At 37.5% G+C, this 24,355-nt stretch overlaps 3 protein-coding genes and 3 long non-coding RNA genes across 10 annotated transcripts in view; 4 read left to right on the forward strand and 2 right to left on the reverse strand.

The window, feature by feature from the left end:
- Positions 1-3,573: 3,573 nt before the first annotated feature.
- Positions 3,574-4,531, forward strand: LOC122823620. Of its 2 annotated transcripts, none has more exons than XR_006369363.1 (3): positions 3,574-3,619; positions 3,687-3,871; positions 4,395-4,531. It is a non-coding gene; the product is annotated as an uncharacterized LOC122823620 (long non-coding RNA). The 2 variants fall into 2 exon arrangements; XR_006369364.1 differs by having other exon boundaries at positions 4,399-4,514.
- LOC122823618 (tripartite motif-containing protein 16-like protein) lies at positions 4,029-6,765 on the reverse strand. Its single transcript, XM_044103436.1, has 5 exons — positions 6,590-6,765; positions 6,426-6,467; positions 6,281-6,319; positions 6,067-6,206; positions 4,029-4,787 (listed from the first exon to the last, which is right to left on the reverse strand). Exons 1-5 carry the CDS (start codon positions 6,639-6,641, stop codon positions 4,377-4,379), a joined length of 684 nt encoding a protein of 227 aa, XP_043959371.1. The 5' UTR covers positions 6,642-6,765; the 3' UTR covers positions 4,029-4,376.
- Positions 4,612-8,854, forward strand: LOC122823619. The gene is made up of 3 exons (XR_006369362.1): positions 4,612-4,748; positions 6,706-6,948; positions 8,723-8,854. It is a non-coding gene; the product is annotated as an uncharacterized LOC122823619 (long non-coding RNA).
- LOC122823617 (stonustoxin subunit beta-like) lies at positions 7,814-24,115 on the reverse strand. The gene is made up of 7 exons (XM_044103435.1): positions 24,007-24,115; positions 20,974-21,333; positions 13,838-13,910; positions 10,154-10,195; positions 10,014-10,076; positions 9,290-9,432; positions 7,814-8,999 (listed from the first exon to the last, which is right to left on the reverse strand). The coding sequence occupies exons 3-7, from the start codon at positions 13,884-13,886 to the stop codon at positions 8,571-8,573; spliced, it is 726 nt and encodes a 241-aa protein (XP_043959370.1). The 5' UTR covers positions 13,887-13,910; positions 20,974-21,333; positions 24,007-24,115; the 3' UTR covers positions 7,814-8,570.
- LOC122823621 lies at positions 12,216-23,049 on the forward strand. The gene is made up of 4 exons (XR_006369365.1): positions 12,216-12,345; positions 14,103-14,183; positions 21,650-21,845; positions 22,922-23,049. It is a non-coding gene; the product is annotated as an uncharacterized LOC122823621 (long non-coding RNA).
- Positions 24,065-24,355, forward strand: part of mybpc2b (myosin binding protein Cb) — a 30,150-nt gene continuing 29,859 nt past the window's right edge. For all 4 annotated transcript variants that reach the window (XM_044103428.1, XM_044103430.1, XM_044103429.1 and 1 more), the window contains exon 1: positions 24,065-24,239. In XM_044103428.1, the coding sequence (XP_043959363.1) occupies positions 24,218-24,239 (22 nt within the window). In that variant the 5' untranslated portion in view covers positions 24,065-24,217. The remainder of the gene's footprint in view (positions 24,240-24,355) is intronic.

A 24,355-nucleotide genomic window follows, 5' to 3' on the forward strand; every position in this document is an offset into this window, starting at 1 on the left:
ACAATTTAGTTTTTATTAGCAGAAAATGAGAAGTGGTCAAAATAATGAAAAACATGCAGAGCTTTCAGACCTCAAATAATGCAAAGAGAACAAGTTTGTATTCATTTAGAAACAACAACAGTAATGTTTTACCTCAGAAATCAGTATTTGGTGGAAGAACCAGGAGGTTTGCAATGGGATCTTCATTTTTCCAGAGATCAATGTAGCATTTTGATAACACAGTTAACTAACATAATTAGTTACTTGGTTATGTTAAAAACTGGCACTCTGTGCCTGGCAAACACATTCCACTGCCTCTTTAATGAGGCTGAAAGCGGTGAGAGTGAGAACTGATGTTCAGCAGCAGGCCGGAGATATCGAAGGCATTTTAAGTGATCTAATAATGAGAAGGAAAATGTCTGTGAGAACAGCAACCTGGTGGGAGGCGCCAGCGTTAAAGTCATGACAAAAATGTCAACAGGAGTTACATCTAGATGCAACTGAAGCTCAAAAGTCCTGCAACCATGACATGGCAAACATGGCGTCTCATAATTACCATCAGCGTCTCATTTGTTCCAACCGTGTGGTTTCTGACAAGGTCGTGACCTCCAGGATGTCCAAACTCTCAGTATGCAGAGTCCCAACCACTTAAGATGCAGTAATATTCACTGACAGATGCATTAATATCAATATAAAAATCAACAGTTCTTTTTGTCAGTTGCTCAGTATAATGGGAACATTTGAAGTTACAGCTAAAGGAGTACCACAGTATTTGTTTTTTAAAAAGTCATTTCAGGAAACTTGAATGACTCAGAGCTGGAATATTTACATTAATGTCCTCAACACACAGTCTAATTCAAAAATAAAAATTAAAAAGCAATTCCAGGAAACCAGCAGGTTGAATTAAATCTTCACTCTGAAAAGTTTGCTGAAGTTTAAACTGAGCATTAAAATGGAGAAGAAATTAGATTTAATAGCTGAAAAAAAATCTGATTAATAATTATAAATTACAAATGTACCTCGTCAGTTCTGATGTGTCTGCAGCTCGTAATGTCAAAGTTAAAATCTCTTTAGTGGAGTTTAACACGTGTGCTGACCCAAAGAGTCCACCAGGTGGTGCTGTTCCAACATTTATCCACCCAGCTGCTGAACGTGGCGCTGATCATTCTTACAGTGTGTTTATTTAAACAAAAACAAAATTAACTTTATTGTTCAGCCTGATTTCAACCCAACAAATCATCCAAAGTTGTACAGGTACGGCTCAAATAATTAGAATGCTTGGGGAAAAAAAAAATTATTTCTGTCTCTCGTGTCAGAAAGTGAAACTTATATTACTAAAAAAAATAACTACAGATGCAATAAATTCACTCAGAAGGAGCTCCAACCATCATAGAGTTAATAGAAGTGAACAAACTGTTGATATTTCTGCTCAAAATAAACTTTTTTGTTGATCTGAGAAAAACGTCAGAATTCTGAGATAAACACAAGTTGCTGATATTTTTGACTCGTCCGTTTCAAACTGTATCTCCATGGCGCTCTGCAGCACGACGCGCTCCACTGCAGCCCATATGTCGAGCTAAAAGAGTTGCTTGTACCTCTTTGAGTTGCAGGCTTTGGATTACAGAGCGCTTGCATGCCTGGCATAAGCTCACACATACTGAACACACAGAGGGAGGTCGGCTCCCCTCCTGAATGATCGATGATCGCTCCGCGTTTGGCTGATGAGTTTCCCGACTGTAGATCAGGAACCAATCATAAATCACCTCTGGAGTTACATACACACTGTTAACTAAGTACACATAATAATTGCTTTACTGTCCATGAACTTTTTATTTATTTGGCATTTCAAATGATGAGTAAAAAGCCTCAGTATTTATGGTTGCTATGGATACTTGACCAAAAGATGCTCCTCTTACCATCGTCCTCTCTTTGCATTTCAGCAACAGAATCTCAAATCCTCATCCAGCTCTGAGCCCATTTGGCTCTGGTGAATGGCTGTTTTTATGTCTTTCCCATTTTGCGGAGCAGCTAAGAGAAATTATTTTGTGTGTCACCTTAAATCGGCTCCCCAGAGGAGCCGATTTAACCGAGGAAGCCGTAGATTAACGAATAAAACTATTGATTTGCAAGAGTCCTGCTATTGACCTCATTATTTGACTCATGTGTGTTTGAAGTAGAGAAACGTCTAAAAGTTGCAGGACACCAGGAATGCCCACAACTGGTTTACATGAATAATATAAAAGATTTAACATAAAAAAAAAATCATTTTTACTAGAAGAGCATGGATTAATAACAAATTCTCCACCTTTGATTAATTGAGGGCTGTCTCAAACATCAAAGCTAATCTAGTGGGTCACTGCTGCCTCAGCCAAGCATGATTTCCATTGTTCAGGATGTACCGAGTGTCAACTGGCAGCGGTTAAAGTGAGTCACATTCTGGCGTGTCTTGTTCGTCCGTTTACTCTGGATCCACATGCCCCTTGTTGAGTGAGGTTGTGTGATGTTCTCTGCCTGTGAATGCTCCGTGTCCGCTGCTGTACTCCTGCCTTAATCCCACTAAATCCCAGGTTACACGGCAGCGAGGAGGTCTGCTTCTCCAAGAAAGAGTCTGATTTCCAAGCTGGACCTTCTGGTGTTCTAAAAATGGGCCCATTTGACCCTTTGGACATTTTCAAGCTGCTCTAGAAGATAATCAGAAAATTGTCATGAAATGTTATGGTTTGGTTGCAAAAAAGAAATAAAATTAGTTCCAAAAATGTTTATTTTAAGAGATTTGAAAACCACTGAATTATCCAGAATAATTACAGTTCTTTGCATTTGAACTTGATCACATTTAGTATTTGCAGAAACTCTGAGCCCATATTGGCTCTGGTGAATGGCTGTATTTATGTCTTTTCCATTTCAGCAAAGAGAAATTATTGATTCAGGAAACCTCTTTAAATCGGCTCCCCAGAGGAGCCGATTTAACCAAAGCCGTAGATTAACGAATAAAACTATTGATTTGCAAGAGTCCTGCTATTGACCTCATTATTTCTGATTTGTGTTTGAAGTAAAGACCAGCTGAACCGTCGTGCTTGTTTTGGTCGTATTTACCCAGAATGCCCACTGCTGGTTTACATGAATAATATAAAAGATTTCATAAAAAAAATCATACTAGAGAGCATGGATTGGTAGAATTCTCCACCTTTGATTAATTGAGGGCTGTCTCACATCAAACCAACCGGACTCTCCAGGCAAACGAACTAGAGCTTAAAGCTGAACAGGGCTGGTGTGAACGCACCCTTAACTCCACAGTAAGGTATTTTCTAGCATTAGTTCCCCTGTGTTTTATTAATAGGTGTGGTGGGATGGTGTTCCACCCTCCCAACTACACACACCAGGTGTAGCGACTGATTGGTGGGCGGGGCAGATAGCTTTATAGCTGAGCAGTCCGCTGCGAGGTGCGTGTGCCTTGTTTCCTTACTGTATGTTGGCTGCCCAAGTGGCTGGTGTTCTAAAAATTGGTGCCCATTTGACCCTTTGGACATTTTCAAGCTGCTCTAGAAGATAATCAGAAAATTGTCATGAAATGTTATGGTTTGGTGCTCCAGTTCCCCTGCTGATCCGCTCCCTCCCTGGTCGGCTGTGTCACCACATCTGGGTAAGCTACCGGTTTAGAATTTAATTTATTTTACCTGAATCCAGGGTTAACAAGTTTTCTAATTTAGGATTCCTTCGGAGTTGCAGCGCTTGGACGCTCCTGCTGTCTTGTCTTGCCGGTTTTGTTTGGGCCGCTCTCGACTGAGCCTGCTGACGCTTGGGCTGGCGGAACGAGCAGAGCACGACTCCTCTGGCCCCGCGTGAAAAGACATTAGAAGTCGGACAACGACAATTTGTCCCATCGTTTGCAGTGGTTGTGTTCTTTTCTTTGCCGTTTGTTTGCTTATTATTTAAATTACTAATTTGTTTTCTTTCCTTTGTTTTGATTTACTAATTTGTTTTCTTTTGCATTGCATGTTTTGTTTGCTCATTCATTTTGTTGCTGAGTAGTGGGCCTGAGGCCATGTTTTAAAAGAAAACTGTTTTAATGAAATTTGTTAATAAATCATGGTAGACTACTCCGTGCTCTGGTGCGTCTTGTGTAAAAAGATCAACCCCCTCTGCTGGTCACATAGGCATTGTTCCATATTTTTATTTGGAAAACCATGGATCCAAATGAGCTTAAATCTTAGAGTCTTGTACAGCTCATCAAATGCTGACATTTATGTTTGATTTTGTAAAATTGCGTTTATTATTATCTCAGTTTATTTAATACTTCGTGTCAGTATATCTCATAAATCCCAATAAAATACACGACATTCATACTTCTTAAGAGTTTAAACATAACAGTCTCCATAAATAGCGTTAGTTGCCGTGACTCATTCTGTTTTCCTCAGTAAGGTGCATGAAGACTGAATTCCCAGCCAGAACCCTGGAAGAATCTTTTTCTCCATCGTGGTTGCGACTCGGTGCAGCAGCCTGGCCTCCTTCTCCGCGCCCTCACCGGCTACAGCGTAGAAGTTGATGATCCCGGCCGGCTGGTCGACGTACATGCCGATCCTGGAGCAGAACGGGACGTCGCTGATGTCTTCGTGGTTGCAGTCGAACCATATCTGGTAACAGCTGCCCGACCAGCACAAACCCCAGGACTGCTCGTTTTCTCCCAGGCCGCTCATCCCAGAATCCGCTCTCCTTGCCGCTTGGTCGTACGAAGCTCCGACCGCCACCCAGCCGGAAAACTCAACCTCCCAGTAAGCCCTGCGCTTCCAAATGCTCTCCTTGCATAAGACCTGAATGAAAGAAAGATAACAGAATAAACGGTAAAACTTCAGCTACATTTAGCTTAGTAGACCTGGAGAAACTCCTGTTAGTTTATTACTTAACAAGAATCAAACATCGAGAATCAACATTTAACTTTATACTTTACAAATCTGGAACAAACTTAGAAAGCACTTCTACCAACATTTAGTTTTATGCGTTTTAGTTTATTACTTTTATAAATTGCGGAGTATTTAATACTTTAGATCACATGTGTTGTGGTCAAAGTCAAGGCCCGTGGGCCAAATCTGGTCCACCATAGCATTTTTTATGGCCCTCTAGACTCTAAAGGGACCCATAGTTAAGATAAATTTGCTTAAATATTTTATCAATCAAATCAAAGCAGTTTTTTTCCATTTACACCAGTCAGTCTCTCCTGTTTCTTTCAAATTATCATGGAAATTAACACAAAATCAACAAATCCCTTCAGTTTTTCACGCTAATACGTGAAAATTGATTGAAATTGATGCAGATTTTTGGTAAAAATGTTGAAAACATTTGACGTAAGTGACTGCTTGCTCCCACCTGCAGGTGGCGGTATTTCCTACTTCTACCAAACAGCTGCTTCAACCTTTGTTGATGTGAAGTTATTATTACTAATGATACTGCCAGTAATAAGAAGTCATGAATAAGCACAAATATTCCTAAATTAGTACCACAAGCACTTTGATAAATATTGTGAAAAAACACAAAAACAATCGCAAAATCCTGGAGGGACTGAAAAGATTTGCAATATAATTTAATTTTAAGAATTTATTTATCTATTAACAGTTTTATTAGCAAGGGTTTATCAATATATTCTGGCACATTCGGCCCTTTAAGAACATTGATGATGTTAATTTGGTCTAAAATGAAAATGAGTCTGACACCCTGCCTGAGACCAACATTCAGCTTCATACTGAAACTCCTGTTAGTTTACTTTGCAACCCAGAACAAGAATCAAACATGGAGAACCAACATTTATGCAAATATAGAACTCAACCCAGAACAAGTGGAGCAACATTTAGTTTTATACCTCACTAATCCAGAACAAACGTAAGATCCAGGGAAACCCCTATTAGTTTATGAATTATGGACCACTTATTCTTATTAAACATGGGGAGCCAATATTTATTTTTGTCTTTCCTTTGGTTTGTTTTGTTTGTTTTCCTTCTAATTCATGTAAAGCACTTTGAACTGCCTTGTTGATTCAAAATGTGCTACATAAATAAAACGGCCTTACCGTACCTTTCTCAAGCCGTTCTGACTCACCTGTGGAGAGTATTCGTATCTCTCAGGTCCGTCCAGCACAGGACAAACCTCTTTGGTTCTGCGACAAACCTTCGAACCACCGTCAGAAATCCACAGCAGCTTATTAGCTGTTTTATTATCCAAAGTCAGATTAATCCAATCTAGTGAAGAAAAAGAAAGTTGCTTCTTTTTTTTTCTTGCAAATAATAAAACTAAAGTTAAAAAATGTTCTTACATTTCATCAGCTCAGCTCTGTTTCTGGGCTCTGGAATATCTGGTTAATAAATACAAAATCTCTCACAGGAAGATAGAAAACAACACAAAGAACGAACCATAATGATCATAATAGTTTCATTTCTGATGTTTTGGTATTTTTTTACCTTCGTTTGTTGTTTCATTCTTTTTAGATTTACTTAATTTCCCTGCAAAGAGCAAAAATAACAGCTGCTGATATAAGATTCCTGCTCAAAATGAATCTTAAACCTTGAACAAAGCACACAAACAAAAGAAAAAGGCTTTAAATCTTCTTTCCTGAGTTTCTCACCTGGTTTGGTTTTGTCAGGGAGGATTGCTGCAGAACTGGGTTCCCTCTGCATCTCAATCTACATCCAGACTAAATCACCGAGAGAGAAAGTGGTAATCGTTTGTCTTCTGATTTAGTTCTCAGGACGGCAGATGGAGCTTTCAGGAGCGTCTCTAAGACGTGTTGAGGAACGAGGGATCAGTCTGAGGTTGGGTGGAGCGGTTGGTACATGCCTGACCTGACATGCAGAGGAAGACTAATGTTGACATCCGACCTCAATGAAACATAAGGAGTCTGCTGAAAAGAACTTCACTGGAAGCAAGATGGAGGCAGGATGAATAAATGATCAACGTTCTCAGCAGCAGCCTGTTCCGAACAAGGTGGGGACGGCGTGAACCGCCGATGCCTACAGCATTCGTAAAAGCTATTTTCTTGCTTGATTTTGCTTCTTAGTCACAGTTAAACCCAACCTCAGTAAAAATAAAAACCAGTTTCCAGTTGGTTTGTTAAGATGTGAAACAGCAACCAGACATAAAACTAGCTTTATGATCACACCAACCTTGAATATGTCATTCACACTTTCATTCCACTCTTTCACAACTGTTTTAATTTAGACAAACAAAATGAGATCTGAGAATTATTTGATGTGTTTTTGAATAAAAAGGTTGTTATTGTCTAGATTGATTTGAATCTAGTCTCATTGTTATTTTATGTTAGTTTCTTATTTTGGTTAGATCAGTCTTGTTCCTGTTGTTTGTCTTTAGTTCAGTCCTTATTAGTGGTTCTAGTTGTTTATTTATTGTGTCTAATTATTCTTACTCACATTTCTTTAATTATGTTTAGTGTGTTTTTCTGTTGGATTCATCTCTTAAACCCCTGTGTGCCACTTTCTCTCCCTCTCCTCAGTCTGCCTTTTGCTCTGTGCAGTCAGTTAGCTCATCAGCCCAGGTCCATTGTTTCAGTGTTCAGCCTCCCAGTATTTAAGTGCCTCTTTCTCAATCACTCCTTGCTGGTTCCTCCCCTTTCTTCCTGTCTGTCCCTTGCACTCCTGAATCTCCTTGTTGGGTTTTTCATGTTGGACTACTTTTTGTTTCTACTCTGGCTCTCTGTTTTGTAAATCACAGAGATTTACAAAAGAATCTCATCCACTCTCCACTTCTGCTGCTCTTGCATTCACCTCAAGACAAAGATGGCCTTTTTTTGTAGTGTTAGTAATCAGAATAAAACAGCCGTTTGGTGGTATGTAATTTATTTAAACATTTGCCTAGCGTTCTCAACATAACCGCTGTATACATTCGAACAACACTGGAAAAAACACACAATTATATGATACAAAACATTGGTGCTAACATAGAGTGGTTAAAAAATACTCCTGTAGGTTTCTTAGTGTATTATTTTATGTAGCTCCCTATGCTTCTGTTTTTAAAGATTCGGCCGAGGTGCAACCAACACGTCTACTATTCTATAAAAGGCTTTGACTTTATGTGACTAAACTCCCTGCAGTATCAATAAAAACAACAATAAAAGATTTTTTTTCTAACTTTCAGAGATTCTTACTAAATAAAAAAATTAAACTCACTCTGCAGTCTTTACAAAGTCGCTACTTAAGTTCACTTTTTCATTTTACCAGTATTTAAAATACATTTAACTGGAGGCATAAACCAAATATATTCTCTATGAATTGGCAATAATATATGTACAGCAGACCCCTGGTTTTCCCAAGCAGATTTTTTTCAACTCTATGATAAAGAAAGTGAATTTTGGACTTGCTTTACAAGGACAAATCTGCAAAAAAAAAAAAAAAAAAAAGTAAATCTATGAATATTGAACCATAAATAGATGGGGCTCCACTGAGTATATTTAGTTTGCTACACTTGATTTCAACAAATCTAATTTCAAGGTTAAGCTTTTTAAAAAGAAGAATAATTTGCATAAGATTCATGCAGCAGCTCTTACTTGTCCTGTATTCGTCTCTATTCCCTGTTAGATCTGATTTTCTGATCTACTCCTCCTTCTGTAGGATCAGGCAGTAGGAGTTTGTCCCCACCCAGAATCCTGGCAGCAGCTTCTGCTGGAAGCAGCTCCTGACCTGGTGCAAAAGTTTCACCTCCTTTCTGACTGTGCCTTCCTCTTCCTCCTCTTCCTCTTCAACAGCGTAGAAGCTCAGTAAACCAGCAGGCTGGTCAGCGTACACACCAATGGTGGCGTGATGGGGAATCCCGTTGATCTCTTCCTTCTGGCCCTGGTGCCAGACTTGGTAGCCGGAGCCGCTCCACTCCAGGCCCCAGGATTCGTGGTTCTCTCCAAAGCCGCAGGGCCCTTCGCTGTTCCTCCGTCCCGCTCGTTCAAACGCAACTCCGATCACGACCCATCCAGACGACCGCACCTCCCAGTAGCCTCGGAAACCCCCGATGCCTTCCCTGCAGAGAACCTGTTTGAAAACAGAACCAGTCACATCAAATGAAGGGACTCATCGTACGTCGTTTCACCCGATTTTAAGTGTGAACACTAATCACATCTGCACTGTAAACATTTGAACAGCATTTAGTTCTGCTCTCTTCTCTTAAAGTCAAATACATTTAGCGAGTTTTAGATTTTGAAACTAAGAGTGTGAGTTTGTGAAAGATAAACTTACAGCAGTAAGCTGTGTTAGCTTTTTATCAATTTTGTCGGAGTTGAATAAACAGAGTTTTTACAAATGTTTTACAGTGTAACTTTTACCTGTGGGGTGTACTCGTATCGCTCTGGTCTGTCTAATACGGGACATGTGACGTCATCAGTCATACGGGCGACTTTAGCGCCGCCATCAGTGATCCACAGCATCTTATTGGCTGTTCTGTCATCCAAAGTCAGGTTAACCCAGTCTGAAATAAAGGGAACAAACAATAACTGGAATATTTCATACTACTGTGCACATTCTGAATTATTGAGAGGTCTGACTATATTTATGTGTAACTTTGTAAAGGACAGCTAAAGAAAATCACAGCTGTTTGCTTTATGCATCATGTCCAGGATGCATATATATATATATATATATATATATATATATATATATATATATATATATATATATATATATATATATATATATATATATATATATATATATATATATATATATATATATTCACATATATTGTCTCAATTTTTTATGCAAGTTGCAAGTTCAGTTAATGCTTTGTACATCAAAATAATTTATAATTCTACTATATTTTACGGTACGTAGCATAATCTATACCTGCAGAAATCTGACATTATTCCTCCAGTTGGATGGTGTAATTGAAATAATATAAAAAGTGAAACAGTTTTCTCTATAATTTTGAATGGCATCAGCTGTAATGTTTGAGTTTGCATGTATTTGGTGCAAAATGCTTCGTGTATAAAGGAGATGGCACCGCTTTATGGTTTCCTCCTTATGTTTTTATATTTTAAAAAAAATTCTTACGTTTCATAAGATCAGCTCGACATTTTGGCTCTGGAATATTTGGCTCGTAGTCGGGAACCTTTGCTAAAAAAGGAAAAGAGAGATGGATTTGCAAAGGTAACGTTTTTTTATTTTAACATCGAAACATTAACTCTGCTCACCTGTAGGTGTGTTTCCAGCTTTGGATTTCTTTGCTGAAGAAACTAAGAAACACGAAAATACAAAATAAATTGTTTAACTTGAAAATGAAAGTCCCTGAAAATGCAATTTAAGTCAACGAGAAAATTATTTTGGTTTTAGATCAAAAATTAAACTTCATGAAGTTGATTTAATGACAAGAGACAAGTTGTCTAAACATTGTTTTTTAAGTTCATTAATATTGAATTGTGAGTTTTAACTTAATGCTGCATTTTGAGCCAAATAATTATTTTACAATATCCAAGAAAACAAAACTGCTCTCATCTAGGTAAAGAGACACATTTCTCTATTATTTTAGTCACAATATAAAGTTAAAATAGCAACTTATTTTACTTTAGAATAAATTAAATTCTTGTTTCAAATTGCATGAACAAAATTTCTGATCTGATGATGAATTTTATTAAATATCTCAATAAATTCAGCTCAGAAACATTTAGTGTGATCAGGACATTTGCAACTAAATTCGGCTCAAATGTTTTCCAGTGTATTTTGATTTAAAATGTCGTATTTTTCCTCCAACCCTCCAGCCAGTTGGTGCCAGGTGGTTAAAACTTCACCTCACATGTTTTAGCGGCTCAAAGCTCAGAGCAGATTATCAGAAGAGATGAATGATGCGATTTGTTTGTATAAATCAGATAAGCCGGGCAACCTGATCCAGCAACTGTGTACTTTTTGTAAATAGCAACTGGAGATTTCTGGGAGGTTTTCCAAAAATATCAACCCTAAATAAGCACAAGCTGCTGTAACATAAACTATAAATGATGATCAAATCTTCCCTTTAAGTAGGTGATGAATTATCTAGATACTACTGTCATTACCACTTTGATCTTACAGATAAATATGTTTTTTTTTTTTTATTATGTAGATCAAGATTGACGCTTAATGCTCTTAGCATTAAATTGTCAAAACTGGCACACATTGTTACTTATTGTAACAGTTCTCACATTTAATCATCTCAGAACATTAAGTCTATCTAAGATGAATTATTGGTATGAAATTTAAGAATGAATATGACATAATAAACCATCAGAGGACAACGTGTCTCATTCAGTCCTTTCACATGTTTCTTCCTGTCCACATTTTTACAGCAGAAGGTTTGTCACGTCTATCAGTTGGTTTGAATCTGTTTGCTGACTGGAGGCAGGAGAGGCTGGGAAAACAAACACCTGCCTGGACGTAACAGCAGGAGATGAAAACAACACATTTAGATGTCCTCATTGCAAACCAACACCAACCTAAATACTTAACGCCTAAACGTTGCCACCAGCTCAACTTCTATGAGACCTTTTGATCTCATTTACTGACAAGTGTCTGAGACCTTGAAGTGTTTCAGTGAGTCATGAGTGTGTGTACATATACATATGTACTCATAAACCAGTAAGCCGTGTCCTAGTTCTCTCAGGTATAAATATAGATGTACCTCGTCAACATGGGAAATACAAGAGAACATGCAATTCAAGTAAGGGAGAGATCTGTTTTCTGGAAATGTCTAGAAGAAAATAGTTCCTCAGGGTTTGTTTTTGTGTCCTCCATCTTTGCTTTATGATGATTAGTGGTGGAGTACCAGCTTTAATTTAGTTTTGGAAATGTTATTAGTGTCAGTTTTACCTCATAAGGTGTGCCTAAGTGTAATGTGAGTTATTTATACAACTTTTCCAACAACTGACTCTCATTCAGCGGTGAATTTTTCCCAACAGATTTGTATTTTGCCATAGTGCAGCGAAATAGCCTATGGGTGCTAGGGGAAAAAATTATAAATATTTGGCCAATCAGCATCACTGTATTCAATGTTTTTGGGGTGCACCAAAAAAAAAGGGAAAGTTTTCAATTGCTATGGGGATAAATTCAAAATTTTCCATGTTGGATTTTACAGATGGCAGATTTACTTCATCTTCTGTTGTCCAGCGTGTTTAATTAGTTTTAGCTACTATATTATTCTTTTTTTTCCTGCTGTGTAGTTTTCATTGACAACTGATAGTGAACATTGCTGTGGAGTGGATGACGTCACGCTCACCTGAACTCCTCCCACTCCGCCAAGACGGACGTGGCGGAGTCCACGCGTCTCATTAAAGCTAGTCAAAACAACAGGCATCTATAATCTAAACCTGTCAGCCCTCGGTGTAATGGCGGATTTGCAGCGAAGGGTTTTTACAAGGTAAGAAGATTAAAGTCCATGTACTTTAAACGTAAGTATGATGAGAAAGATATCAAGCATTGCTTTATGGATAAGGTGCATCTAACCACTGGTAACCATGGAGACAATGCCGCACCGTGATGTAGCCTAGCATGTAAAACTTCTAATACGAGTTAGCATCTCCACGTTTGTACGTTTCAATGTTGTTCCGGTGTAAAGGGAAACTTTGTTTTTGACGTAGTGACATAAATCACGTGGTGTGAATTCAGGCAAAGTCAGTAATTTGATCAACACGTCAGGAGGGAGGAGGTATGGGTCGCTTTCTAAGCTAGCCGTTTACAACTCTTGTAAATCCCGCCGTCTATGACCCCCAGTCAGGTGTGTTACGTTCACAGACAAATTAGCTTGACTGGAACAAGTAGAAACCATGAATAAACTGACAAAAACAACTGAGGAAAACAATTTCCTCTGTTTTCTCTGTTCATTACTCCTGTCCCTCACTTCCGACGTCCATCATGGCGCCTGAATGATTTAGTGACGTAGCTGCAAAGGGTCAATGGTTCTGTATGATGCTAATGCTGTTCTCGATAAATGTTCATAAGATTTATTTTTTTAAACTGTTAACGATGATGATGCTCCTATCACGTTTTTTTTAATAATAATATTGGTGTAATAAAGTTCATGTTTGGCTGATTTAAATATGTTTCTTGGGAAGATGTGGTATTGTTGCAAAGTGGAGCAGAAATTCTGTTTGCTGACTCAGATTTCTGATCATTCATATGTGATTGTTGGGTTTTGCTTCCAGCTGAATCTGATAACGCCTTCAGGTTTGTTTGTAATCATGTTTATTTCATCCTGTAGAAATGTGTTTTAGTTTTCTGCTGTTTGGTGCCATCAGCTGATTTTTCAGAAGTTCGGTTTTGATAAAATTTAGTCTATTTGCACAGATTTAAATTTGTAGGAAATCATACATTAGTTTGGAATTTTTCCCATTTTAAAGTCTGACTTATTGTTACTGTAGCAGTTGACAAAGATTAATGATTAAATTCTTTTGAACAAACCTTTGACTTCTAGCTAATTTAGAAATTTATGCTTTTTTTGACCACTTAACTCCTGAACTAGAAGACTAGGGAGGGAACAATGGCATTGTAATCAACTGTACCCTCAAAATATTACAATCATACAGCAAAGAGTGTTAAATCTTTTTAATAGGATGATGCTACAGCTTGCAGACCTGCTGCCAGGTAGTAAACCTGTTCTACGCCCTCTCATAATGACAGGCATGAAATCGCTAATTGAATTGCTGTGCTTTACATGCAGACATAAACTCCAGTGACCCCTTCACTCAGGATCTGCTTCAGAAGATAATAAACAGCTTCCAGAGCCTCACAATTCATTTAATGCTGTATTAGATGTGGTACACTACAGTACTGATCCAAATATTAAGCTGAATATTTATGTGACGTCATGCATTGATGTTTTTACTGTATAAAGTGATGGAAAGAAAACTCACCTTTATCTGAGTTTTGGGTTTCAGAGATGATTCTGTTGGTGGTCGGCATCTTTACAGAAGATCCTGAAGGAGACTGAGTGAGGGGGAATTAATCTGATGATGATGACAAGTTTCCTTTAGCTAGACCCTGCAGCAGCTTGATGCTGCCCATATATACCTTTAAAGGCATGCAGAGGTTAAGCAGATGGAGACGTAGGCAGTTCTTACCAATAGGAAGAGGAAGGGAGGAGATTTGTAAACTAAAGATGTTTTTTACCTTTAAAAGGTTCAGATGGAGGCAAGGAAGCCCCGCCTCCTTCCCTCTGCTGTACCGAAGACCTCAACATACTGCAGTGACAACACAAATGTTGGTGTGCAAGAACACACACTACATGCCTGAACACACACCTATACACATGCATAGATTTCCATGCACATCCTGTCATGTCTCTTCCATGATGCATGAATCTCAGGGGCGTTCCTGGCGTCACACATAAAGCAATGTGAGCTCCAAGTGATGTAACTAGAACCTAACAAGAACCTCATTGTGTCACTTTATTTACTACTTGAAAATATTTGAAAACTAAATTTTTGTGTTTTAATTTGACTTTCTCCAGTTGGACAGAAACAAAACTGAAGTTTTTATCTGTTCACCAAAAGAGGAACGATCTAGAGTCAACGCGCAGCTTCAGTTATTACAGCTGCAGCTGGGAACAGGATGGAATCTGTGTGTAGTGATGAACTCTGACCTCAACATTCAGAGACACATAAAGACAGTTACAAAGTCGGCCTTCCATCACCTGAAGAGAAACTCATCCATATATGTTTATCTTTAGTCACATTGGTTACTGCAGCAAATTCTTCACAGGTTAAAAAATCAATCAGATCCTGCTGCTGCTGTTCTGACTAAAACCAGGAAGACAGAGAACATCATCCAGTTCTACTGTCCACTGAGAGAACAGACTTTAAAATACTGATGCTAGTTTATAAATCACTGAACGGCTTAAAGATCTGCTGCTGTTGGATCAACCTTCCAGACCCCTCAGCTCTTCTGGTTCTCTGCATCCAGAACCAGAACCAAACAGGATTCAGCTTCTGTTTACCACAAATCTGGAATAAACTTTCAGAAAACTGCAAAATAGCTGAAACACTGAATGCCTTTAAATCAAGGCTAAAAACCTGTAGAGTTACTTTTGAGTAGTAATAAGTGGGAAATTGATCAACGTATTTGATGTGTATTTACTTGATAATTTTGATTATGAAATTTAACAAACTGTAATGTTTATTGCTTCACGTTCTTATGATGTAAAGGCCTTTGAACGGCCATGTTGCTGAAATGTGCTGCACAAATAACCTTGAACTTGAACGTTGTCAGAGATTACTATTTGGTTTTTAATAAATTTTATTTTATTACCCTATTAACTCTGTGTGAAAGTGCAACATATGTCAGTTTTGACTTTAAATAATTACTCTGTGTAGTTAAGTCTACCCTACATACTTTGCTTATTTATTGTAGGTTCCCTTGTTCCCGATATAAATACCGGCTTTATCACGACATCGGTTTGTCATCCCAGATAGCTCTGATCTTGCAGCGCGGTGAAATAAAAGGCATGCACCTGCTCATAAACCCGCTCTGAGCTTCGGGTGTTGGAGGTGTTTACTGTTGTTGGCCCTGAGCCCAACCTCGTGTCATGCTGCTGCATCCTTCTAAGGTTCCTGCAGCAGAAACACCGAGCAGAACATACCAGACACGTTACAGTATCAGACCCGGTTTCTAGCCTGACTGTAAGGGGCAGCGATGGGGACGGGGCCTGCATGTGAGGGTTTCATTTACACCCATTCATATTTCACCAGGGAGCATGAAGTGATGACGGACCGGCAGGCGAAGCCACATGTTGACTTTACTTTGTCTGCTTAATAAGATGTAAGATTTTTATTTGTCATTATGTTTCTAGAACATAACGACACTGGAGTGGTACCAGTGATGTAACTGGAAGTAAAGAAGAACCTCGTCGTGTCACTTTATTTACTACTTGAAAATATTTCAAAGTGCATAAAACATTAGAAAGTGGTTTAACTTGAAAATGAAAGTCCACCTTCAACAAGAAAATTATTTTGGTTTTAACTCAGAAATTAAAGTTCATGAAGTTGATTTAACAACAAGAGACAAATTGTCTAAACATTGTTTTTTTTAAGTTCATTAATCTTGAATTGTGAATTTTAACTTAATGCTGCAATTTAAACCAAATAATTATTTCACAATATGCAAGAAAAAAAACTGCTTTTACCCAGTTAAAGAGACACATTTCTCTATTATTTTAGTCACAATATCAAGTTTTTTATTTAGAATAATTTAACTTCTTGTTTCAAATCACATGAACCAAATTTCTGATCTGATGATGAATTTTATGAAACATCTGAATGAATTGAGCTCAGAAACATTCAGTGTGATCAGGACATTATCCTCAAGCTTTGCAAACTGTCAGCTGCATTAAAATAAACATTTGATCAGATAAACATCAGATCAATGTAACGCTCTTCATCTCAGTGGAAGTGCAGCAGAGGCAGAAACTCATCCTCTGTTATTTAGATCTGATCATCTGAAATGAACCAATAGTCTTCAGTTTTGTTCCGAGTGTCATTTTATTCCTTCATCCATTTTCCAGACAGTTGATTAATCTTTAAATGGATGACAACAGTTAATCACAGAGAATGTTTCAGATCTTCCTGGGAAGTGAAATATTCAGACTGGATTGTTGCCCAATCTGCCTGTAAACGGGCAAAAGGAAAGAAAAACAAACAAACCTGTTTCTCATAAAAACACACAGAACTATTTACTAAATCCATTCAGAGAAATTAAGAACACACTTTCTTTTTTTAGAATTGGATTGTTTTTTCCTGTGACATCCTGAGCTGTGATTTAGAGGTTTAGCTTTGCTGCTATCCATCACTGCCACGCGACGCGTTCAGACTGTATCACACTCAGCTGCTGTGGATCTTTCATTCTTCACCCTCCATGTTAGCAGCACCAAGCAGATCCACAGGATCAAGCTGGTGACAGGAAAGAAGATCCTGACATCCTGATAGTGAGCCGGACCACATGCATGTAAATAAACAGAAATACCCTAAACTCTGGGAATACTTCGGTAACTCGACTTCATTAGATAACCGTCCATAAACTCAGAAATGTGCAGAAGAAAAAAAAAACATTCTAGAGTATTTTGTTAAATTGTAAAGTAATTTGCATCTTTATTCATATTTATATTTATTTACTTGTACATTTATTTATAGTTTTATTTATTTTTTCATTTTTTTCCATATTCCTTATTCATTTGTCCTTTATCAGATTGCAGATTGCTTTTTACAAATAAGAAAAAATACATGATGATGCATTTCATTTTCATTGAAAGTCAACATCGTAGTTTGCTAAATATAAACATTTAAATAATGTCATTTTGGGATGTTCAAAGCTTTTTAATTCAAGATATCAACAACTTTAATTATTTATTTATTTATTTTTTCAACAATAAGCAATTTGATTAAGCAGGTGTAGAAAACTTGAACTAAATTAATTTGTCTGCAAATTGTATGCCTGAGTTATGCTGCATTTACTGCACCTTGGAAATATGAAGCTCACATTTTTTCCCTCTTGCAATTTGATTTTCTAAAAAGGAAATAAATAAAAACCCAAAACACATATATATATTTCCTTAGCTGCAACTACATTAGATAAAATTGTCCTACAACATACAGGAAATAAAAGCGTAATATTATTATTAATATAACCACAAGATGGCGCCATTACACCGTTCAATAAAAACAAAATATGGTCAAAGTTACTTAAGAAAACAAAGTTATTGACTGATTTCTTGTCTTTTTAACTAAAATTTATTTTATTGTGTATAAAATTAATAAAATAATACAAAAAGAGAAAAACTCACTGAACCCTGATACCAGCTGGCCATTCATGTTCAGCTCATTGATCAGTTGCGTAACACCAAGCTGTTGGGTGCAAGTTTATCCATCTGATTACAAAAGAGCAGAACAACGTTCTGGTGGCTTTGCTCTGAAATTCATCTGAGTGAAAAGAGCAGCCAGAGATTCTTATCTTCTCTGCAAGTCAGAAAGTTTACCATAAATATCAGCTTTCCTGTGCTGGTCAGACGTCCAGCCGCACGGATTCCTGCTGCCGTTAGCAGCAGCACCGCTGCAGCAAAGGCAGGAAAATCTGTTCAAACAAGCTCATTTTGTTAGCTGGAATGCAAAGCTTTAATTTTCTGTTGCAAAAAGCAAATAAATCATATCTGTGAGTGCCTTTGATGTTTTCTCTCTGTGAAAGTCCCCAGATATTTATACTCCCCCTTCCAGTTCAATTCCCTTATCAGATTGTTTGTCGGGTTTGGAGCAGATGGTAAAATTTTCAAATTTATTACACCAAAAATCTCAGACAACACAGCCAAACTGTCTCATGGCAGATATTACCAACAAATCTTCTTCAAGCTTGATAAGCAGTCAGTCTAAGTATTTGTTTGGTCAGACTTTATAAAAGAAGAGGCAGCAGCGGTGTCAAACTCCTTTTTGTTTTGGGCCAAATCAAGATCATAAATGCTTTTAAAGGGCTGGTTGTGCCAGAATGTATTGATAAAATCTGTTCACAAACTGTTAAAATATCAATTCTTTCTAAAAAATGTAATATTAATTGAACAACTTTTCAGTCCCTCCAGGATTTTGTGATTCTTTTTGTGATTTTTTGCAATAAAAATCAAAGTGTTTGTGGTACTAATTTGGAAATATTTGCGATATTTGCTCTTATTTATATGACCTTTTATTACTCGGCGTATAGATCATGAACTATAACCTGACATTAATTAAAACTGATGCAGCTTTTTAGTACAAGTAAGAAAGTTTTTTTTTTTTTTTTTTTTAAAGGTTTTGTTGGCTCTAGTGGCCTTTATTTGAAAGTAGTTTTGACAGGGATCAGGGTAATCAGACAGGAGGAAGACATGCGGTAAATGTCGCCAGGCTGGGAATCGAACCTGCTACCACCGTCACAAGGACTAACGCCTCGATACGTGGGTTGTGCTTTGCCCCTGCGCCACCACAGCACCCCGAGTAAGAAAGCTTTTAACAATTTTTGGAAAAAATCTCTAATAAACTCCCAATTAGTGCAAAAAAGTGCAGGGATTTGTTCATTTTCATAAATTACCACGATAATTCTCAAGAAACTCAAGAGACTGATTGACATAATTTGGCAGTAAACAGATAAAGACTGCATTGATTTGATTGATAACATAATATTTAAGCACACTTAGTGTTTAGTCTAGAATCTAGAGGGCCACATAAAAGCTTCGGTGGGCCAGATTTGGCCCACAGGCCTCGAGTTTGACACATGTAGCATACTGGTATGAAACCCAAACACTTTCCTTCAACTTCACAACACGAATTAATAAATGGTCACATTAAAAAATATATCGAAGTTAGTAGTTTTAATGTAACTAAATGAAAATAAGCTCAAAGCTTATGGAAACTTTTGCAAGGAGCCAGAGGAACAGTTTGAGTAACGGAAACAAGTCAACCGCTGCAGCTTTATTAACATGAAGGGTAGAAAAATGAAGGCAGCTTAGCTGTACTAATGAGAAGCATTTGTAGGTGAGCGACTCCAGCTCTGGCGCAGTGTGCTCATTATAGCGGCTCGGTTTTGTTTGGTTCACAGCTGTGCAGCTCGTCTTCTTTTTTCTAAAACAAGAACTCTGCATCAGCCAGATTTCTTGCTATGCAAAGCAAATTCTCAGCGAAATTCAAGTCAAACTAATGAAAGCACAGATTCTGGATAATCACTGACTAATCACATTAGATGCACCGGATGCAGACAGCGGGAGAGTCGGTTTATAAATGCAGGCTTCATGTTCCTGTACAACATGCAAGTTATAATCATGAACTGAAGAGTCATCACTATTTGAAGTATATTCTAAGTACATATACTGCTCTAAAGCTTTTTATGCATTCTTACATTTATTCCTACACTGCAAAACCACAAAATCTTAATTTATTATAAAGATTTTGCAATAGAAACTTTTGTGTTTTTGTATCCTGAGATGAAGAGCGTTACTTTGATGTGACTCTGGTGTTATTAAGGCAAATGTTTATTTTAATGCAGCTGACAGTTTGCAAAGCTTGAGGATAATGTCCTGATCACACTGAATGTTTCTGAGCTCAATTCATTCAGATGTTCAATAAAATTCATCATCAGATCAGAAATTTGGTTCATGGGATTTGAAACAAGAAGTTAAATTATTCTACAGTAAAATAAGTTATTTTAACTTAATATTGTGAGTAAAATAAAAGAGAAATGTGTCTCTTTAACTGGGTGAGGACAGTTTGGTTTTCTTGCATATTGTGACATAATTATTTGGTTTAAATTGCAGCATTAAGTTAAAACTCACAATTCAAAATTAATGAACCTAAAAAACAATGTTTAGACAAATTGTCTCTTGTTGTTAAATCAACTTCATGAATTTTAATTTCTGAGTTAAAACCAAAATTAATTTTCTTATTGACTTAAATTTTTAAGGCAGGAGGTGGATTTCATTTTCAGCTTAAACCACCTTGTAATGTTTTACAGTGTATTACACTTGGAATATGACAACACTAATTTACAAGTAACTTTTCATAAGTTTATGGGAGTTTGTTTAAAGCCTCTAATTCATTAATATTGATTAAAAAAAGCACAAGCAGAGATTTTCATTTCATGACAATAAATGTTTCCCATAAGTGAAATAATCTGCCTGTGGAAATGCTGGCATAAAACAAGCTCCCATATCTAGATGAAAAGTTAATTCTGAGTTAGTTTTGTCTTATTTGAAGATATTTGCACTATAAAATAGACCAGAAGTGTTTGTTAAGTTTTGGTTTTTGCAGTGTAGCCTCTGCATGAATTAGAAACCTTCATCATGGTTATTTTTAACATATAAATTGTGTGCTTCACTGGTTGCCACCTCGCTGTGCAAATGAGTGCACTCAGCTATGCTTTATTGAGAGAAGCCTGCAGTGAACAATCAATATCCATTCGGCTTACACAATAAATACATTTAAAAAAAACAGAAGGAGCCTCTTTTCTCAGCATGAGGAGCCGTAAACGATCTGATTGAATAACTTACAGCTCAACTTTGTTCAAACTGCTTCCCATCCTTCATCTGGTGTTTTTGGGCCGCAGCTTTCTGGTGGTCCTGCGCCAGGTTCTCACTTTGACCCTTTTCTCTGCTGTGGCTCCAGCTGATGCATGCACATTGCTGGTAAATGATGGGGCTGCTAGAGCCGGGAGCCTAATTAAGACAGGCCCACTACCGGACCGGAACCCCCCACTGGGAGGTCAGTGGAACAGGAGACGGACTTCTGCTGTAGGTGATATCACAGGGTGCAGAGTTACTAGCATTGGCTAGCTGACTGTTCACACCACGTCTGCTGTAAAACGGCAGATGCTCGTTCTGTCTCACAGAACCTGAGAATCACTCTGCCATCTGGGAAGTGAGACAGAAGCAAAAAGTTCAGTTTGTTGCCACAAGCTGCCAATGTATAAATTATCTCTTCTTTTGGATACTAAAACAATGCACAACATTCTTTTGCATTATTTCATATATAAATATATGACAATAATGTAAGGATAAATAAGCTGGAAAATTCAGCTTTAAAGATTGTTTTTATTGAACCATTTAATTAAGTAAAGGAGACATTTAAGACATTTATTTACTTCCTTGAACAGTTAGATTAGGTCTATGTTTATTACATAATGAGATTTTAATCTGCTCAGTTCTATCTATGTTGATCTCTTTTCAGATTGAGCCGTTTTGTGGCGTCTTGTCACTTTAAATCTAAATAAGCTGCTGCTGGCCACGCCCCCCAATACAACGTTTAGACTTGCATGTGAAAATGGCTGCCAACAGATGCACATTTATACAACAGTACATCTTTGAAAATCAGAAGTGGAGCCTCCTGTACAACCAGCAAGAAAGCAGGAAGTGGTTTCTGGGTGGTAAGTCAACAACAAGACACTTGTGTTTTCCAGCAGCCATTGTACCAGCTGACCAAACATGGTGGAGCTCAGACTGGGTTGCCAGGTGACGGGCTAGGCTTTGTTGGGGTTGTCCCTGCTGATTCCAGATACCAAAAAACATTCATGCACAGTAACTAATTAGCGCTTGGGTTGTTTTTATTTTTTTTGTTTGTTTTTTTTGGAAGCTATAGAAATTCAAATTGAAATATAAAAATGTGCAAAATTGTGCATAATTAGTCCCTCTAATTAAATGTAAGGAGCTCAACGATTGGTTTGTCTCTATTATGCAAACTTCAGGTTTAGCAAAAAATTGGCTTCATCTGGCTACTCTCAAATACATTATAGATATCTAAGAATTAGTTTTGCCTTGAAACAACTAGATTTGGACTCCTGATTGATAAATTAAGATGTCTGCCTTTACATTAGGCTATGATCCTCAGGTGTTTTAACTTTTTGTTTTTCTTTTTGGATAAATTATTTATTTTCTTACATCTTGCCATTTTGGTTTATTGTTTGTTAGTTCAGTTACTCTCATTGGTTGTGTTTTGAGATTAATATTCATTTTTGTTAATTGTTCAGGTTTCCTTTCCTCTCTCTGTTTGAAGTGATTTTGAAGTAAATGATGCCACCGGATTGAGGTCAAACATCCTCAATTAAAGCTTAAAACATCTGAAATTTAACCTCCCAGTAGCCAAAATCTTACTGGTTTTAAACAGAACTGGAAACAAATCTGTGTTTCATTAGTCTGTACCACTAAAAAATATAACAGATTTATATTTAACAAGAAGCTAGATTGATTGTTTTTACCTTTGTTTAGTGGAATTATCATTTGAAAACAATTTTTTGTATTTACTCAAGTTTCTAATATCTGAAAAATGTACAAAGGAGAGGGAATTATATAAATACTGAAGCTTTTTACATTAGGTTTCTTTCTGAATTTCTCATAAATCCAAAGCAACATGAAGACAAATGTAAAAGTATAAAAACCATTTAGAACATTTAGAATATTATGAATACAATTTAATTTTTCTGTTTTTTTCTCCTGTTTTAAACAGGAATCAGAATCACCTGCACAACACAGGGGGCAGCGACTCCCCAAATAATGAGCAACATAAAGCTTGTTAGGGCATTTTACTTTGTTTCTAGCTCCTGAGCCACCCCCAACAAGATGCTGCTCCGGGCAGTGAGCCACATTAAAAACTTTCAACTGTTTGCGTCAAAATGACTGGAGATTTGGTGGCAGCATTATTTTTTATGCCCTTCCTTATTAAATGAACGAACAACATTTCTGCTAGCATCTGTGCTAGCTACTGCTATTACGTAAAAGCGCTATTTCTCTGAGCCACCACTAGAGGGAGCTACAGCACTAACACCTCACTGCCTCAGCTAAAACATTTGATGCTAAAAATAATGTATTTTCCACCCAATCACGTTTCCATGATTAAGAAAATACGTAGAAAATTTTAAAAATAGAACACACTAATAGGGTTTAACGTAGAAATAAACAGATCTTCACCAGGATCTGAAATGATAAAAATCCAACATTAAGAATAGAAAAACAAATACAACCAAGATGAAGCCCAGATGGGAAAGTGTTTGAAAATGTAAGTGACCTCCAGCTCAACCTTGGGTTCAGACCTTCTTTTTACCGTCTCCTGAAAAGGTTGCATATGAAAATTTTAAGGTCGTCAGATGGATTTCTCTTCTTCTACTACATGATGTATGCGAACATATCAAATACGTTTAATGCATAATGAAAAAAGGCATCAAAGCTCCTACTTTTCTCATATCAAAAATTCAATAAATCCAAGCGAGGAAAAAGTCCCAGAAACTAGAGCCTGTTGGGTTTATTCATCTGTTTGGTGGATTTTTGTGCTCATCCGTCTAAATCTGTAACTCCCCTTTCACAGGGAGCAACATGTCTGTTAAAGTATTGCATTTATTTGCAAAGACTTGTTGATCCAGCTCTTAATGCCAGTGTAAGGGGAGTTAATTGAAAGATTAGTCTGGCAGTTAAAGTTGACGCCCCTCTTGGTGGATTCTGCGTTCTTCTGAAGGATTTTAAAGCTTGACAGATTTACCCAGCCTATTAAATCCCTGGTTCTGTAAATCTGCGAGACCCTTTTCACCACTACCTCACCGCATTGTCTCCTGCTCGCGCTCTCAGTGCTTCTCGTCTTGAACTCCTCAAGGGCGTCATCAGTCTCTGCAGACCTCGTTGCTCACTGAAGGGTGTGGGGGGAAGTGAGTTCCAGGGAAGCTTTGAATAACACAGAGAGGGGAGAAATAAAAGGAATAAGCCCCACAAGCCCTCAGTCATCCAGCAGAAAAGAGGAGAAGCAGGAATAACCATGCCTGAGCCAGTCCCTGAAGGTATGCAGATACTTGTTTTAACAGCATAATTTATCCTAATTACAAAGACTTGGTTAAGTCACAGTGTTAATGCTTGAATTTAAATATCCTGCTCTGGTTTGACGTTTAAAATACAC

Source organism: Gambusia affinis, linkage group LG20 (assembly GCF_019740435.1).
Source record: "Gambusia affinis linkage group LG20, SWU_Gaff_1.0, whole genome shotgun sequence".
Taxonomy (NCBI): Eukaryota; Metazoa; Chordata; class Actinopteri; order Cyprinodontiformes; family Poeciliidae; genus Gambusia; species Gambusia affinis.